Raw genomic sequence first — 14,537 nt, forward strand, 5'->3', positions numbered from 1 at the left:
TTTTTTTTTTTCTCGGTATTTCTACCGGGAACGGCTACTCGCTGCGGTACTGACCAGAACCTCCAAGCCAAGCGCCCAGCGACCGAGCTTGCGCGCGTATCTGTGGACAGTTCAGCTGGGCTCAGAGAGAAAAAGGCAGTACCAGCAGGGACCTGGTTAGAACTTCTGCTCGTTGCGAGAAGAGGTTTTTGAATAAAGTCTCAGTGCAGCGTCAGCCCTATTTATAGGGGGAGGGACTCTGCCCTCTCTGACGCTGACGAGTGTATCTCCAGCCAATCCTGGCTGGCGTAATGTAATAGGAGCTTCTGATGAGGTCACGCCATAGGCGTTCCCAATGTGAGACACAAAATGAATGCTATGAAAGAGAACCAAGTTCTCGCATGTTGACTTTGTCATCCGTTTCACACATCCTGCTGAGTTTGCTTAATTCTGTTTCCTTTGTCCGGAAAAATAATCATTTAAAAAAAAAAGATCCTGCTGTTGCACTATCCTGTGTGTCATGTCAGTCTTTTCTTTTGCCAGCTATTAAAAAAAAAACATCTTACCAGCCCAAATTTGCATTGACTCAGGAAATGAAACTCCCACAGTGCCTTGCAAAAAAAAAAGTCACTTCTTTTTGCAGTTTATCTTTTTTGTCGTTTCTTGTTAGAACTTGTAATTTATTAGAATATACTGTATTTTGATCCTATATGTAATAGACCAACAAAGAATTATTTTAATTTGGGAGACAACAACAAAAAACAGCTTCATAAAATCCCCTTCCTTGTTTTAAATCCTTAATTACAAGCTGCCAATTACATCTGGACGTCCCAATTAATTCATTAGTTTAGTGAATCGTGAGCTGTCTGGGTGTATGGACGTACTTGAGTTCTGACGGTCACTGTGGATCTGTTTTGTAAGCCACAGAAAACACAGCAGAACAAGGAATTTTGTTTATTTATTTTTATGTCTTCAAATATTCAAACTGCTCCAACATTGAGACTCAGTTACAACTAAAAAAAAGCCTTGGTAATAAAAAGATTTAGCAGTCTATTAAAGCTTGGCCACATGAAGTTGTTGGTCTTGTACGTACAGTAAACTTTCTGGTGGGTCCTTTTTAAGCATTGTTTAAGTGTAATGTGATTCTATTTAAAGAGATGAATTAGTGGTATTTGATACGGGCAAGATCCTTTTCTTTATTTTTGTCCTTAGTTTCTGTAATGAATACTTCGGTGTTGTGAGTGAAACGTTTCTACCCTCTCGCAGTGAACGGCACCACGGGGGAGGGCATGTCTCTCACTGTGGCAGAGAGGAAGGTCCTGGCAGAGGAGTGGTGTCAGAAAGCCAAGGGCAAGTCAGTAACAAACCCTGTTTGAAGAAGGTTTTTCTATACGTCACATGTTCCTGGACTAACAAATATTGACGCTGAAATGTTTTTTTTTTTTAATGTCTCAACAGAATGGACCGAGTGATTGTACACGTCGGATGCTTGAGTGTTAAAGAGTCCCAAGAGCTGGTGAGTCCTGTCATGAGGTACCTCCTGGAAAGAATTAAAAGTAAAGACAGTATATGGTTTTGAGGAGCAGGAAAGTGGATTTAATTGCATTCAACAGAAAGGGCTGCCTCTTCTCTGTGTCCTGTTTTTTAATGCTAATTAAAACTGAGCTGATTGTTCCCCCTCCAGGCTCGTCATGCAGCACAGATTGGGGCTGATGGGATATCAATCATCGCCCCTTTCTTTTTTAAGCCCAAAAACCCAGGTATCTGACATTATTTTTTTTTTTCATATCGGAGGAGATTGACAATTACCCACTGTTGTTTTCCTCACATATCGATACAGTTGGGCTTTTCTGTAAAAAGTGAAATCATCTTTCTCGTATCTCGTTTCAGAGGCGTTGAGGGAATTCATGAAGGAAGTTGCTGCAGCTGCTCCGAACCTGCCTTTCTACTACTACCAAATCCCAGCACTCACTGGCGTTAACGGTCCGTGTCCCTGATGCTCATGTTTTTTGTTCTGCAGTCGCAGTGCTTATCGATCTCAAGTAGTCTCCAACCAAAGCCACAGACCGCGTGGCGTCTCGTATCTTTTGTAACGTGAAACCGGGGGTCGTCTCGTTTCTTTCAGTGCAAGTAATCGATGTGATACAAGACATCGAGCAGCTCATTCCCTCCTTCAGAGGCGTGAAGTTCACTGGCAGCGACCTCATGGACTTGGGCCAGTGCGTCAGCTACTGCCGGCCTGAGTGGTCAGTCCTGTACGGGGTGGACGAGGTCAGTCTCTTCCCTTCATCTCCCTTCGTGGTCTGCTGCAGCTGCTCACAGCACTGCCAGAAAGTATCCACCACCCTTTCAGGCTGGGATTTAAGTGGATTTGAAAGTGTTTGTATCATTTCGTTAACACAATAGGACCTACACCTGCGGGATTAATACACCTTAGTATGTCTTTGTAGCATTTCCAGCTCAGGTTGATTAGTTAATGACACGTCAAACTTCCAATACTGTTTCAGGTCATTAAAGCTGAATTGTCTACATCACGGGTTGCTAACCCTGGTCTTTGAGGGCCACTATCCTGCGTGTTTTACTTGTTTCCCTGCTCCAACACACCGGATTCAATGCTTCATGTTCTGCAGAAGCCTGTTAATCAGCCATTGATTCAAATCAGGTGTGTTGGATCAGAGAAACAAGTGAAACATGCAGGATCGTGGCCCTCGAGGACCAGGATTGTCCACCCCTGGTCTACAATATTGTTGTTTTTTTTAAACAGTTTATAGATTTTAGGTCAAACTAAGGTTTGGGTTTTAACAAATCATTTCTAAAAGGTGTTTGCCCTTAAACCCATTAAGTAATTGAAATCTGATTAATTTCTCTACCATCTTTCTGGAGTCTGTGGCTTAGTTGTTTTACGTGCAGATACTGTAATCTACAACAGCCGAGAATTGCTGTTCCTGCAGGTTTTAATGAAGATGTGACTTCTTTTCGAGATCTCGAGTTTCACGATTCTGTTATCACGGGTCAACTATTCTATTATACGGAGACATTGTTCTCAAGATAACATGACATTGAGAGAAACCCAGCTTTGTTTTGCCACAATTACAAGATGATTAAACAAGCGGCCCATGTATTACAGCCATTTTTATCATTGAGTATCGCTGAGGATGATCCCTAACAGTGAGTCAAGTCATCGTTAGTAGCTGTGTTTGCTGGATGTTCCAAGATGTCTTTATCAGCTTGAATCAGCCATGTGACTGTCCTGATCTCTTATAAAGATGGAAACATTTTGTTTTATTGGACTTTTGAAATAATTTCTTATAAGAAAACAAACTTTTCTAGGTCAAAAAACTAAATAGATGAATTTGTTCCCTTTGAGAAAAGAAGTTTTGTTCTTTATAATGACAGTGTTACTTCAAGATAATGAAAACACATTAAACATGATCCCTCTGCTTCTTTAATCTCTAAATAATTCACTCCCTGCTTGTTCTGAGAGTTTGTTTTCTTGTCTTTACCCGACAGATTTGCAGTAATAATGCTTTGATAATTATTAAGAGGTTTTGCTATGTTTCTTATAACTTGAGTAAAAGCACTTCTTTTAAATTATTATTTCCATTTTACCCTTTTTGACTATTTTGTGAACATCTGCCCGTTACATAAAATCCTGTAATTCCAAGTTGTGATGCAGCAAATTAGGAAAAACAACAAGATGTGCGAATTCTTGTTCTTGGCACCGTCTATTGCTTGATGATGTTTTGTGACTCCACCAAACTGTGACAAAGTTAAACCCTAAAATAAATTTTTTGTTTTTATTGTAGCATCTGTTAGCAGGTCTGGCTATGGGGGTCCACGGAGCCGTTGGCAGGTCAGTGGTCTTTAGTTTGCCTTATGTTTTGTCATTTAAAGTTTTATTTATTATACTTGTATTATTTTCTTGTCTCGCAGCACATATAACTATATAGGATGTCATGTCAACAAGCTTGTGTCGGCGTTTGAGAATGGTGACCTTGTCAAAGCCAGGACCATACAGGTACTGCATGTTTTTGTTGTTTGATGTCCCTGATTCCTCCATTTTGTTTACATCTTTTTCTGGTTTCTGTCTGCAGTTCAAAATGCAGGAGCTTCTGAGCTACGCCATGAAGCTCGGTGAGTGACGGTTGTGGCGATCCAACAGGTTAATGTTCTGCAACCTTTATGGGTTTTTTTATTTTTTTTATTTTTTCAAACTGATTTGCTCTCATCGACAGGCTTTGACGTCGGCGTGAACAAGCAGCTGATGTCGGAGCTGTCAGGCTTATCTCTAGGACCCCCTCGGCTCCCACTGACGCCATGTCCTCATGCTCAAGCCGAGTTGATATCGCAGAAATATCGCTCCGTTTTTCTTTAACGCTAACTTGTTTGCACTACATTTTAAGCCTGAACGATCTGTCTGATGCCTTCATTTGGTCAGAACTCCTCACAGGACAGCAACAGTATTTTAGCAAATATTTACCTCCTACACATTTTAACATTAAGCCACCAATTAAAAATCAGAATTAATTATTAATAATTGTTCTTGAATCAATCTAAACTTGAACTTTCCTTGAATAGATATTTTCCTTTGAATTAAACATGTATATTTACCATTCTTAATGTTTTCTTAGTATTTTTCACCATTTGTTTTGATCTAAATGTCCGTCCGGTTGTTTTTGTTTTTAAACATTTCTGCTATTATGACAGTTTTGATTTTGTTACACTGTAAACGTTACAGATCTGTTGTATTTTGCTGTTTGTGTGTGAAATCATGTCTGAATCCTAGTTTAGTTTCATGTTAAGATATCTTTTGAGTAATTATTAGTGCAAGACAAACCACTTCAAAAAACAAGAGCTGAAGCATTACATTTTGTTTGTTAAAATAAGGCAGATAGTCTTATAGAAAAAAAATATTTTCTAACGATCTAAACATCAGCGGGCTCATAAAACACATGAAAATAAGTTTTTGACTGTTTTTAATGTGGATTGTTTTTTCTGATAAACTTTAAAGAGATGAGTTGTATTTTTAATACTAATCAAAATTGTTTCTAATAAACATATTTTTCTTGCTTATCCTTTTTCTCCTTTAGAGTATTGAATTCCTGAAAGTCAGATTATCACTGTTCTTCACACAAACATTGAAATGTTTCAAAGTTTGAGGAGGAAAATAGGAATAAAACAGAACTACGGGCCAAGACTACAACAGGAGAGCAAAGAGATTAATGACTCGCCACAAGGGACTTGGTTTTCAAACCGATTTATGGTCTGAATGGTTAGTTTTGTGTTATAATTCTAAATAAGTCTGTTAACCCTTTATCCAAACAGGCATATGCCCCAATAAAACCTAAAACATTTAAAAAGTTCATATAAATACAGTTTGTTTTAAAATCTTTAATCAGGTCTGATCAATTTCTGCACCAATAAATAGTGTTTTGGAGAAACTTCTAAGCGTTTTTTTTATTATTTTGCTCAATTTGAAGCGGCTTTCACTTTAATACGTACAACAGATACCTTTTATATTTAACTGTTCAACAAATATGCAGCAAGAATAATAGAAATATATGACATGTTTCATCAAAATGTGGCTGTAGAGTCATTATTGACTGGTCCCAGACTGCAGATGGTATTTCTTTCTACTTTCTGCCAACCTCAGTAAATATAATTGATTTCTTTTTAAAAGTTTATGTAATAATGTATTTAGTAATAGATAAACATGTTATACAGCTGTATGAAATGAATACGTTATAGCCTAAAGTAAATTATATTGTTACAGTTTAAGGAGGTTATAAAGTAGGAATTTATTGATTCCTGTAGGCTGAACTTTGGATCCCACTTTCTTTTCTTTTCCTATTTTGGTGATCTCTACTTTAAATCGTAAAATCGTAAGAATAGGAACAAACAAAAAATAGTTTATCTTTAGTGTTAAAATATGACTGACTTTTACGATTAAAGTGAGACAACGCATCGTGCGGAACCTTAATTCTGAGCCGTTGTTGGTTCCTCCTTCCGGGGCGCACGGCGGGATTTGAGTGTCGCAAGAGAAGAGCCGCGGCGTTTCCGGCCAGCTCAGCGCGTCGCTCCTGTGGTGTTGTCACTTTCCAGCCTGTCAAACGATCGCCGTGAGGTGGTTGTTGTTGGCTTCTTTGTTTTTTTTCACAGGCCGCGGAGACACAGCGGGACATTTCGGGGACATGGTGCTGCTGACGATGATCGCTCGGCTGGCTGACGGGCTGCCGCTGGCCGCTTCGATGCAGGAGGACGAGCAGGTTCCCATTCCTCAACCTTTCCTCTGGCTGCTGTAGATAAAGCCTCTCTGTTGTACTAATGCTGTAAAGTAGTGACGCGTTAGGTGACAATGTCCAGCTGTTAGGCTCATATTCGACATGTTTGTCTTTATTTTATTGGTCCCAAACACACACCTAGCCACTAGCTAGTATCTGAAAGTTTATTTCTATGACTTGGTGGTGAAGTGAAGGCTTGTTTTTCAGCAGGCCTGTTTGCTCTCTACAACATTCATCAGTCTGATTCAACCTGTCTTTATATGAAGGCCGACCAACAGGGTAGTTTGGGAAACATTCATTTTCTGCTGCAAACTCAGTTCAGTTCAGGCCTTTAATTATCTGCCCTGAATTGTCCTTTAATTATTATTATTATTATTTCTTTAAATACTGCTGCCAAGGTGCCAGACTTTCTATTATTCTTTTAAAGTGGTCTTTAGAAACTGCTCTTCAAGGGCATTCTTTGGACTTCAGCTGCTTTTTCATTCATTTTCAGAGGAATGCTTGTTGTTCAGCCACTTAACAGCAGACCTCTGAATTATTCAGGTATAAAGAGGCTCCTAAACTCAAGGGATGAACCGGCGTTGTGTCGACACCTAACAGCCAACTTAGCATTAAACAAATTATTAAAAGGATCTTTAAAGACTATAGTCCTAACAGGCTGTCACAAAACATGATTTGTTCCAATTTTTGTAGGTGAATCTAAAAAAAAATACCAAAATGATAAGAGTTTGACAGATATTAAATGGTACCTCAGCACCAACAGGGTGATTCCCAAAGAGCCATTACCAGAAAAATGTGTCCTGTTTCTTAAAGATATGACTTACAGATATTATTCATCTCCTGTAAGTAGTTTTTCTTAAACCTGGCACTCGTTATCAGTGTTCCACATTTCCACTTTATCTATTTTTAGGCACTCATTACACAATATGCTGTCATAGTTGGGTAAAAGGACTGAGCTGAAAATGAGGAGAGGAAAAAAAACACTTTAAAAGAGCTCCAGAAAGCTTGGAGAACTATACCACATACAGTATTTTGTGGAAAAGAGCTTAACTCATGCTCAATGCATATTATAACCTTTTTTTTTCTAAAATGAGTCATTAGTCACTAATTGATCATTTTAAATGTATTACTGACATCAGCCTCCAGGGGGCAGTGTTGATCATGAGCCAAAAAACCTTTTAATTGCATTTTTATCAGCTGCATTTTCAGAGGTCACATTAAGGCTAATTTCCATCGGTGAGTTTAGAGCGGTCCTCTGAAAAGTCGGACTCAAAGAATATTTTACTGTTTCGTATGATGTTTAAACAGACTGTGTTTGTGAATGGGCTGTTTTCTTTTGTTCATACCCTGACAGGAGTCTAATATCTTTCTCTTCACTCTTTTTGTGCGCTCTCAAAAAAGGGAAGCGAAAAGGTTTGTCATGTCTCTGCTCTGTGGTCCGTCGCATGTGTTTCATGTTGTCAAAGCTGCCATTCACTGCAAACCGACCCATTTTAGGACAGTTTTAGACATTTGGCATCGCATCGTCGGCGCTGTCCGTCCAGCAAGTAGAGACTCATACCTGTCCAAGGCGGTTTCTTGCCCTGATTAGACCCAGTGTTTCGTGTTGGACTTCATCGGTGAGCAGTTCGCTAATGACCCGTCGCTCCGCTGTCTCTTCAGCTGGGGCGCGACCTTCAGATGTATCAGACTCAAGCCAAGCAGCTCTTCAGGAAACTCAACGAGCAGAGTCCCACGCGCTGCACTTTAGAAGCTGGCTCCGTGGCATTTCAGTGAGTCGAAGCGCACGTTTAACGAACGACGTCCGCGTGAAACAACATTTTAAAAGCTCCCGTCTCCGAGCCCTGCTCCGTGCTTGGTTTACGACGCCACCTTTTGATTCTCCTCGCAGCTACTTCATAGAGAAGGGAGTCTGCTACCTCGTGCTGTGCGAAGCCAGCTTTTCCAAGAAGCTTGCCTTTGCGTACCTGGAGGACCTGCAGGCCGAGTTCCATGAGCACCACGGAAAGAAGGTCCCCACAGTCTCCCGTCCGTACTCTTTCATTGAATTTGGTAAGAAAAGGACAGAGCTGGGGGGGGCGGGTTATATTGCATAACAGTTTTTGACTTTTTTTAAGTATAGCTGGGAAAACAGCTGCTTGTTTTGTAGAAATAACATGTGTAGCGCAGAATGGCGACCTACTTAGATGTAACCCTACATTCATGATTTCATCATCAGGATGGTTTTAGTTTCTACAGCTCGTGGTTCCAATACATTTATCGACATGTATGTTCGAGATTTCCTCGCAGATGTAGCTCACTGAGGTCCCGCCCCACTGGGTGACGATGACTGCAGACTGTATGAGCGGCTTAAAATCCCAGATGATTAAATTATAGTCGAGCTGTTGTGTTTACAGCCTTCCAAAGATTAAAACCACATGGATATCATGAAGACAGGAGCAGAAATATTTAGGCAAACCGTATATTTTGGCCGACGGTGAGATGTCGGCTCGTCGACCTCAGGAGGACATTATCTCAAACAAATAGACTTTTCAGTTTTGCGTTGAATGTTTGAGTCCCGTCATTTCATTTGATCTGTGCACAAAACGTCAGTTAAAAAAAAAATAAATAAAAGAAAGACTGAAATTGTTTATAAGGTTAATCCTAATCAGATTCTCGCTCCCATAAATCCGCTGTTCGGTCCATCTTCACATGATGATCGGAAAATAAGATTTCTGCTCGTGCTTTAATGTCCGCAGCCCAGTTGCGATGGTCTCTTGAGACCAGCGGTGGCAGCCATGTTGAATGTTTTGCCAGCAGAGATGCAGGTGCTTAACACCTATAGTTATACAGTTTATTATATAAAAATAGTCCGTTAGTGTTTCTGTGTGCTTTTTAGTTTGGATCAACTCAGAAAATCACGTCATAAACTAGCAACAGCTGCTTTAAAATAAAATACCTTGGCTGCACTAGTCATGGTGCAGACAAACGAACCTACGCAACCAATTTGTTTCAAGTATTTTCATAAATCCACTCCTTGCCCGTGGTTTGTCTTCCTGCCCTCCTTAGACACCTACATTCAGAAAACCAAGAAGCTGTACATCGACAGCCGAGCACGACGGAATCTGGGCAGCATCAACACGGAGCTGCAGGACGTGCAGAGGATCATGGTGGCGAACATAGAGGAGGTCCTGCAGAGGGGGGAGGCTCTGTCGGGTGAGTGTCTGTCTCCGACTCGAGCGGCGGCGGCGTCACAACGTGAACGTTGTTTTGACCCCTTCCCCGTCTCTCCCTCCGCTCGACTGCAGCGCTCGACTCCAAGGCCAGCAACTTGTCCAGCCTGTCGAAGAAGTACAGGAGCGATGCCAAGTACCTGAACACCCGCTCCACCTACGCCAAGCTGGCAGCAGGCGGCGTCTTCGTCATTATGCTCATCGTCTACGTGCGCTTCTGGTGGCTCTGAGAGGGGAGGAAGAGGGGAAAAAAAGTCGTCACTTTCAACTTAAAAGAAAAAAAAAAAAGAAAGAAAATACAGGATTCCTGCCCTTAAGCAGACTTTACAGACAGACATCCAGCCGCTCGATGTGTTCTGTCCGTGTGTGGCTGTGTGATCCGAATACAAACAGTGTCATAAACCATTGTTTTATTAATAACGATTATTCAGTAAGGCTTCACGTAGCTGCCCCCAGACTGGAGAGGAAATGACGAAACGTGTGCGATTGGTTTTTGTTTTTTTTAAAGGGGATTTATGTGCAAGCGTAGAGAAAGAGAAAGTTCCCATTTGGGTGTTTTCACAGGCCTCCTGTATGTGTAATAATGCAGATAAAAGAACCGAATCCTGTTTATTTTTCAGCCTGATCACGTCACATTGGAACAACCGGCCTTTTAAACCCGAGGATCGCAGTCGTTTTGACTTCACAACCTCCAGATTCCGATACAAAGGATCTGCAACAATCTAGGAAAAAGCATTTAAACTATGTGGAGCCCTACTTTATGACTGATAGTGACACTATAAGTAACCGTAGTTTTTTTTTTTTTTTTTTTTTAAAGAGATCTGAAAATTGCAGCAACCATTAAGAGCAGCAGAAGGTCGGCCGTTTTGCTCAACGCCACTTTTTTTTTTGTGTTAATCTGCTTTTCCCTGCGAGATGAAAGCAGCTCCATGTGTACAGTTTGTTTTTTTTCATGTTTGTCTCATTCTAGTCGACTAGATTTAATGAAATATTATTAATGTTCTCCTAGTTCTGTTGCAGTTAAGTCTTTATAAAGTTTCTGATGAAGCGAGACTTTACAATCACTTTTTAAAAAAAAAAAAAAGATGGTAGCTGGATTATTTAGAAATTTGTTTTACTGTAAATGAAAGCAATTACGAAAATGACTTTAATGCCGATGTTTATCATAGATTGCTGTTTTTTGCCGACTTTAGACGTTTCTTCTTTGCTCCAACAGAATCTTGAACTGGAATCCCAGGCAGAAATAAGCCACACAAACGACTGAGACTTAAAGCAAATTATAAACCCGATTACTGCCATCCTTTGCTTAAATCCCTACTGGTATAATTTGCCTTTTCAGCTTTTTTTTTGGTTTGTTTTTGAGTTCCCAGGAGTCTCTTTATCGCGAAACATTTCATCACTTCTTAAATGTTTCGTGCGATACTTTTTTCCCCCCCGCCGCCGTTTGCAACAGTCTGTGCTCTGATGTTTGCTTTTATCTCAATTCTGCTGAAAGATCGTCACCTCAAGCCCGACTTTCACTCGTTTCCCTTTAAAGTGGCTTGCTCGTGAAGTGATTTGTTTTGCTGCTTTGATGCATGCAGTGAAGCATCCTGTCACCAGAGCAGAGCCCCTCGCCATGTGTCAGACTGATCGTCTCCTCGTGAACGCCATCTGTCTGACAAAGCTGACAGACGCCTAACCCAAAATGGCCGAATTCACGACTCATGTTGTCATGAGCTCCTAAGCCCTCCTGTGCTTCCTCAGATCATTGTGAAGCTTTTGTCTCCATTATTGTGGAAAAAGTAAGCTACGTGTAAATTCAGGATGGCAGTAATTCTTGACCAGCACTGGTTGAAATCTCATAAACTGTATTCCCAACAAACGTCTGAGCTTCCTGTTTTGGATTTTTCTTTTACGAAAACAAACAAAAAGAAAAACATTCATTTATTTTGTGACTCAAACATGGATTCAGGCTTATTAGGTGTTCCTTCCAGCTAAAAAAACGACACCTAACTTTTTTGTTTTGTCTGTTTTTTTTCTGTTCGGTTTATGAATAAAGTCATTTGCACAAAACTTGCTTCCTGTCTGTCACAGAACCTGAACTCAAACTGATTCTTATCAGGACTTCTTGGAACAGGAGAGCACATCTTCCAGCTTTTTTACTATTATTTTACTATTAATTTTTTTTTTAAAGTTGGGTTGAAACCATCCACCTGCAAGACAAACAAAGCCCTGCAAAGAGCCATGGGTCTAAACTGATCAACGTTTGTGTTTAAAAAAAGAACAACTTTCTCCTTTAAACTATTTTTTTTCTTTCATGCCATCTGAATCAAGAACAGTTCCAGAGACTTCACCCAACACAACCTGTAGTAATCCTAGTGAATCTATGATATTAGCAGTCATTACTTAGGCAAGGTTTTCGCCTTGTCTTTGTGTTTGTCTGTTAGCAAAATATCTAATGAACCAGTTGACGAATTTTAATGAAACTCTCAGGAAGTAATTATTGGATTTGCACCAACAACTGATTGAAGGTTTGGAGTCAACCCTATTCAAGATGGCTGCCACAGCCAACTGACTTGAAAAAACACAAAAATGGCTACAGCCCAGTGGGTTTTTCAGAGACTGAGCTAAAAGTTGGTGTGGTAGTAGCTGAGACTGATCCCCAACGTATTCTGTGCACTGATGGCTTGGACAAGATCTTTAGCCATTAACTATCTGGAGTCAACAGTCTGTCTGTTAGCAAAATGCCTCATGAAACGCTGCACAGATTGAATGCAACTTTTTAGGAAACAGTCAGTGGACATACCTCTACAACTGATTAACTTTTGGAGTTACCTCAATTCAAGATGCCAGCAGATCTCAGAAAACACAAAAATGGCTCCAATTTATCCCAATTTACAGCTATTCTGTTAGAATTTGGTGTGGTTGTCTCTTTCTTTGCGGCGGGTGACATGCATTCCTTCAATGAACGCCAGGCTTTTTCTGTTTTTTAAAACGTGAACTTGGAGAGATGATCACCTGAGCCCCCACTAGTTTTGAAAACCCACGGTGGGCTTCTCACATCCCCTTTTTCAAACCACTCATATGTACAGTGTGCACAATACTAACAGGAAATAAGGTCAGACAGAAAATGGGGAAATATTCACAAAGCACAGCCAACTCAAGAAAATGAAATTTGCTACAGAGCTGCTCCCCACGTATGATACAGTACTTGTTAATGGGAATCAATCTTTTGAACACGTGCAGGTTTCAGATACAACTATTCATCTTAAAATGAAACTACTGTTTTGATAAGAAAACACAGCCCTGTTGCGCCACCGCTGTCCAGCAGGGGGAGCGCTTTCCCCACATTTGCATTCTTGGAGCTGAACCATGAGGCTCACATGTCACAGCTCCTGCTGCTCCCATTTGCTCCAAATCCCAAGTTAAAGAATGAGAAAACGAAACGCAGGTTGCTTTTAGCAACCAAAAAAAAGGGGTGAAAGCATATTAGAAAAACCTGAAGCTGACTGCAGCCTTGCAGCACGGAGAGCAGCCAGATAAGCAGTCTGATACAGAACAGGAAATGTCAGACAAAAATGAGAAGCAGCAGACGGTAGCGTGCCAAAAAACCAACCCCAGGGCACAAAGTAACCTTTTCACCTCTCATAGGAAGTGAGGTTTGTCTCACTTGTGATCAGACCTATCATACCATGTAATCTTGTTCCACTAAAAACCCTGTTTTGTTGCGTTGGTCTCTTCTTTTCATCTGTGTGCCACGGTGATTCATCTTTGCAGGCCTGTCTGTCCTGTCTGTCTTCTCTCGCTTTCTCGTGTTTTCCGCCCACTCTCTGAACTTTCTGAGCGTGTGCAATTGTTAGTCCGAAGGCACCTTTTAAAAAAAAAAAAAGCCAAGAAAGGCTGAACACGAAACACACTCTGTGACGGCCTCGCCTCACCAGCACTTACACACATCTGAAAAATGTGGCTTCAGTGTCAAACAATAAGGAGGAGGATGCCCTGGTGAGGTGAAATTATGTGTTCATCTCAAAGCAGCGACAAGTTGCCCTTTCCTCTCCTTTGGCTGCTTTCTCTCCAACCGCTGCAGGTTGCCATGGCAGCCGGGAGTGTGTGACAGTCATGTGAAAACGAAGCTGATTGGATTAAAATACTTTGTGTGATCAGAGGTCAGGAATATGGCACATGCACACAAACACACACACACCGAGACGGGCTGAGACTTCGCTGCTTTTCTGCAAAGTGTCCGATGTTGGGGAGCGTAAATTGTGGCGTGCACCGTTGCCAAGTCACATTACCCTATCTTGATTAAATTTCCTGTCAAAGACACAGACTGAACCACAGGACCGCACACCCACTGCTTGGCTTTGGCTTTTGTAATCTTAAAGACACAGCACCTGAAATTAAAAAACAAAACAAAATTAAAACGTCAAAAAGTCACTTCAAACTTTATCTGCAGAGTTTCAGACCGGAGGACGTCATGCAGCGCATTATAGCTTCCACTGAGACAAAAACCCAATTAAAAAAAAAGAATGTTCTTATGGCCATTTGTCTGTCTGTTAGCAAAATATCTCCTGAACCAATGGAAAGACATCAATGAAACTCTAAGAAAGTAATCACTGGATGTACATCTACAACTCATTAACCTTTGGAGTCAACTCAATTCAAGATGGCCGTCACATCTCATCGACATTATGAAACACAAAAATGGCCATACCTCATCTAGTTCTGCAGATACTGAGCTGAAACTTGGTGTGGTAGCAGCCGAGGCTCGTTCCCAACATATACTCTGAGCGCTCTTATAAGGAAGGATGGGGTTTTTTTCTGAACGTGACTTTATAAAAGAAGGGGCGACGCTTCGAGCTTTATGGTTGGTTTTTAAGGCCACTGAACATGGTGGCTCCTTCTTCCTGTTTCCTAAGAGTTCAGAGGTCAGGGGGAGCAGATCCTGGACGTGCCGAGGAGCAGACTGAAGGACGGGATTCTGCTGGAGCTGCATCTAAACTACAGAACAGTTGACTCTTTCACATCTATGACGACATCTGACACCTTCAAACCCATTTCTATTCCTGGGCATATAAACCAA

The 14,537-nt window shown here is 41.0% G+C and overlaps 2 protein-coding genes across 7 annotated transcripts in view; both read left to right on the forward strand.

Moving 5' to 3' along the window:
• npl (N-acetylneuraminate pyruvate lyase (dihydrodipicolinate synthase)) overlaps positions 1–5,052 on the forward strand; it is a 19,625-nt gene extending 14,573 nt beyond the window's left edge. For all 5 annotated transcript variants that reach the window (XM_017406851.3, XM_017406856.3, XM_017406854.3 and 2 more), the window contains exons 4-12: positions 1,246–1,333; positions 1,438–1,495; positions 1,664–1,739; positions 1,870–1,962; positions 2,105–2,250; positions 3,786–3,832; positions 3,913–3,997; positions 4,074–4,113; positions 4,215–5,052. In XM_017406851.3, coding sequence (XP_017262340.3) covers positions 1,246–1,333; positions 1,438–1,495; positions 1,664–1,739; positions 1,870–1,962; positions 2,105–2,250; positions 3,786–3,832; positions 3,913–3,997; positions 4,074–4,113; positions 4,215–4,354 — 773 coding nt within the window. In that variant the 3' untranslated portion in view covers positions 4,355–5,052. The remainder of the gene's footprint in view (positions 1–1,245; positions 1,334–1,437; positions 1,496–1,663; positions 1,740–1,869; positions 1,963–2,104; positions 2,251–3,785; positions 3,833–3,912; positions 3,998–4,073; positions 4,114–4,214) is intronic.
• Positions 5,053–5,996: 944 nt separating this feature from the next.
• On the forward strand, positions 5,997–10,624 carry sec22bb (SEC22 homolog B, vesicle trafficking protein b). Of its 2 annotated transcripts, XM_017407441.3 has the most exons (6): positions 5,997–6,245; positions 7,662–7,673; positions 7,923–8,032; positions 8,152–8,312; positions 9,309–9,455; positions 9,548–10,624. In XM_017407441.3, exons 1-6 carry the CDS (start codon positions 6,171–6,173, stop codon positions 9,700–9,702), a joined length of 660 nt encoding a protein of 219 aa, XP_017262930.1. In that variant the 5' UTR covers positions 5,997–6,170; the 3' UTR covers positions 9,703–10,624. The 2 variants fall into 2 exon arrangements, with proteins under 2 accessions (XP_017262930.1, XP_017262932.1); XM_017407443.3 differs by lacking the exon at positions 7,662–7,673 and having other exon boundaries at positions 5,999–6,245.
• Positions 10,625–14,537: the final 3,913 nt, after the last annotated feature.

This window comes from Kryptolebias marmoratus, linkage group LG24 (assembly GCF_001649575.2).
Source record: "Kryptolebias marmoratus isolate JLee-2015 linkage group LG24, ASM164957v2, whole genome shotgun sequence".
NCBI classification, from domain to species: domain Eukaryota; kingdom Metazoa; phylum Chordata; class Actinopteri; order Cyprinodontiformes; family Rivulidae; genus Kryptolebias; species Kryptolebias marmoratus.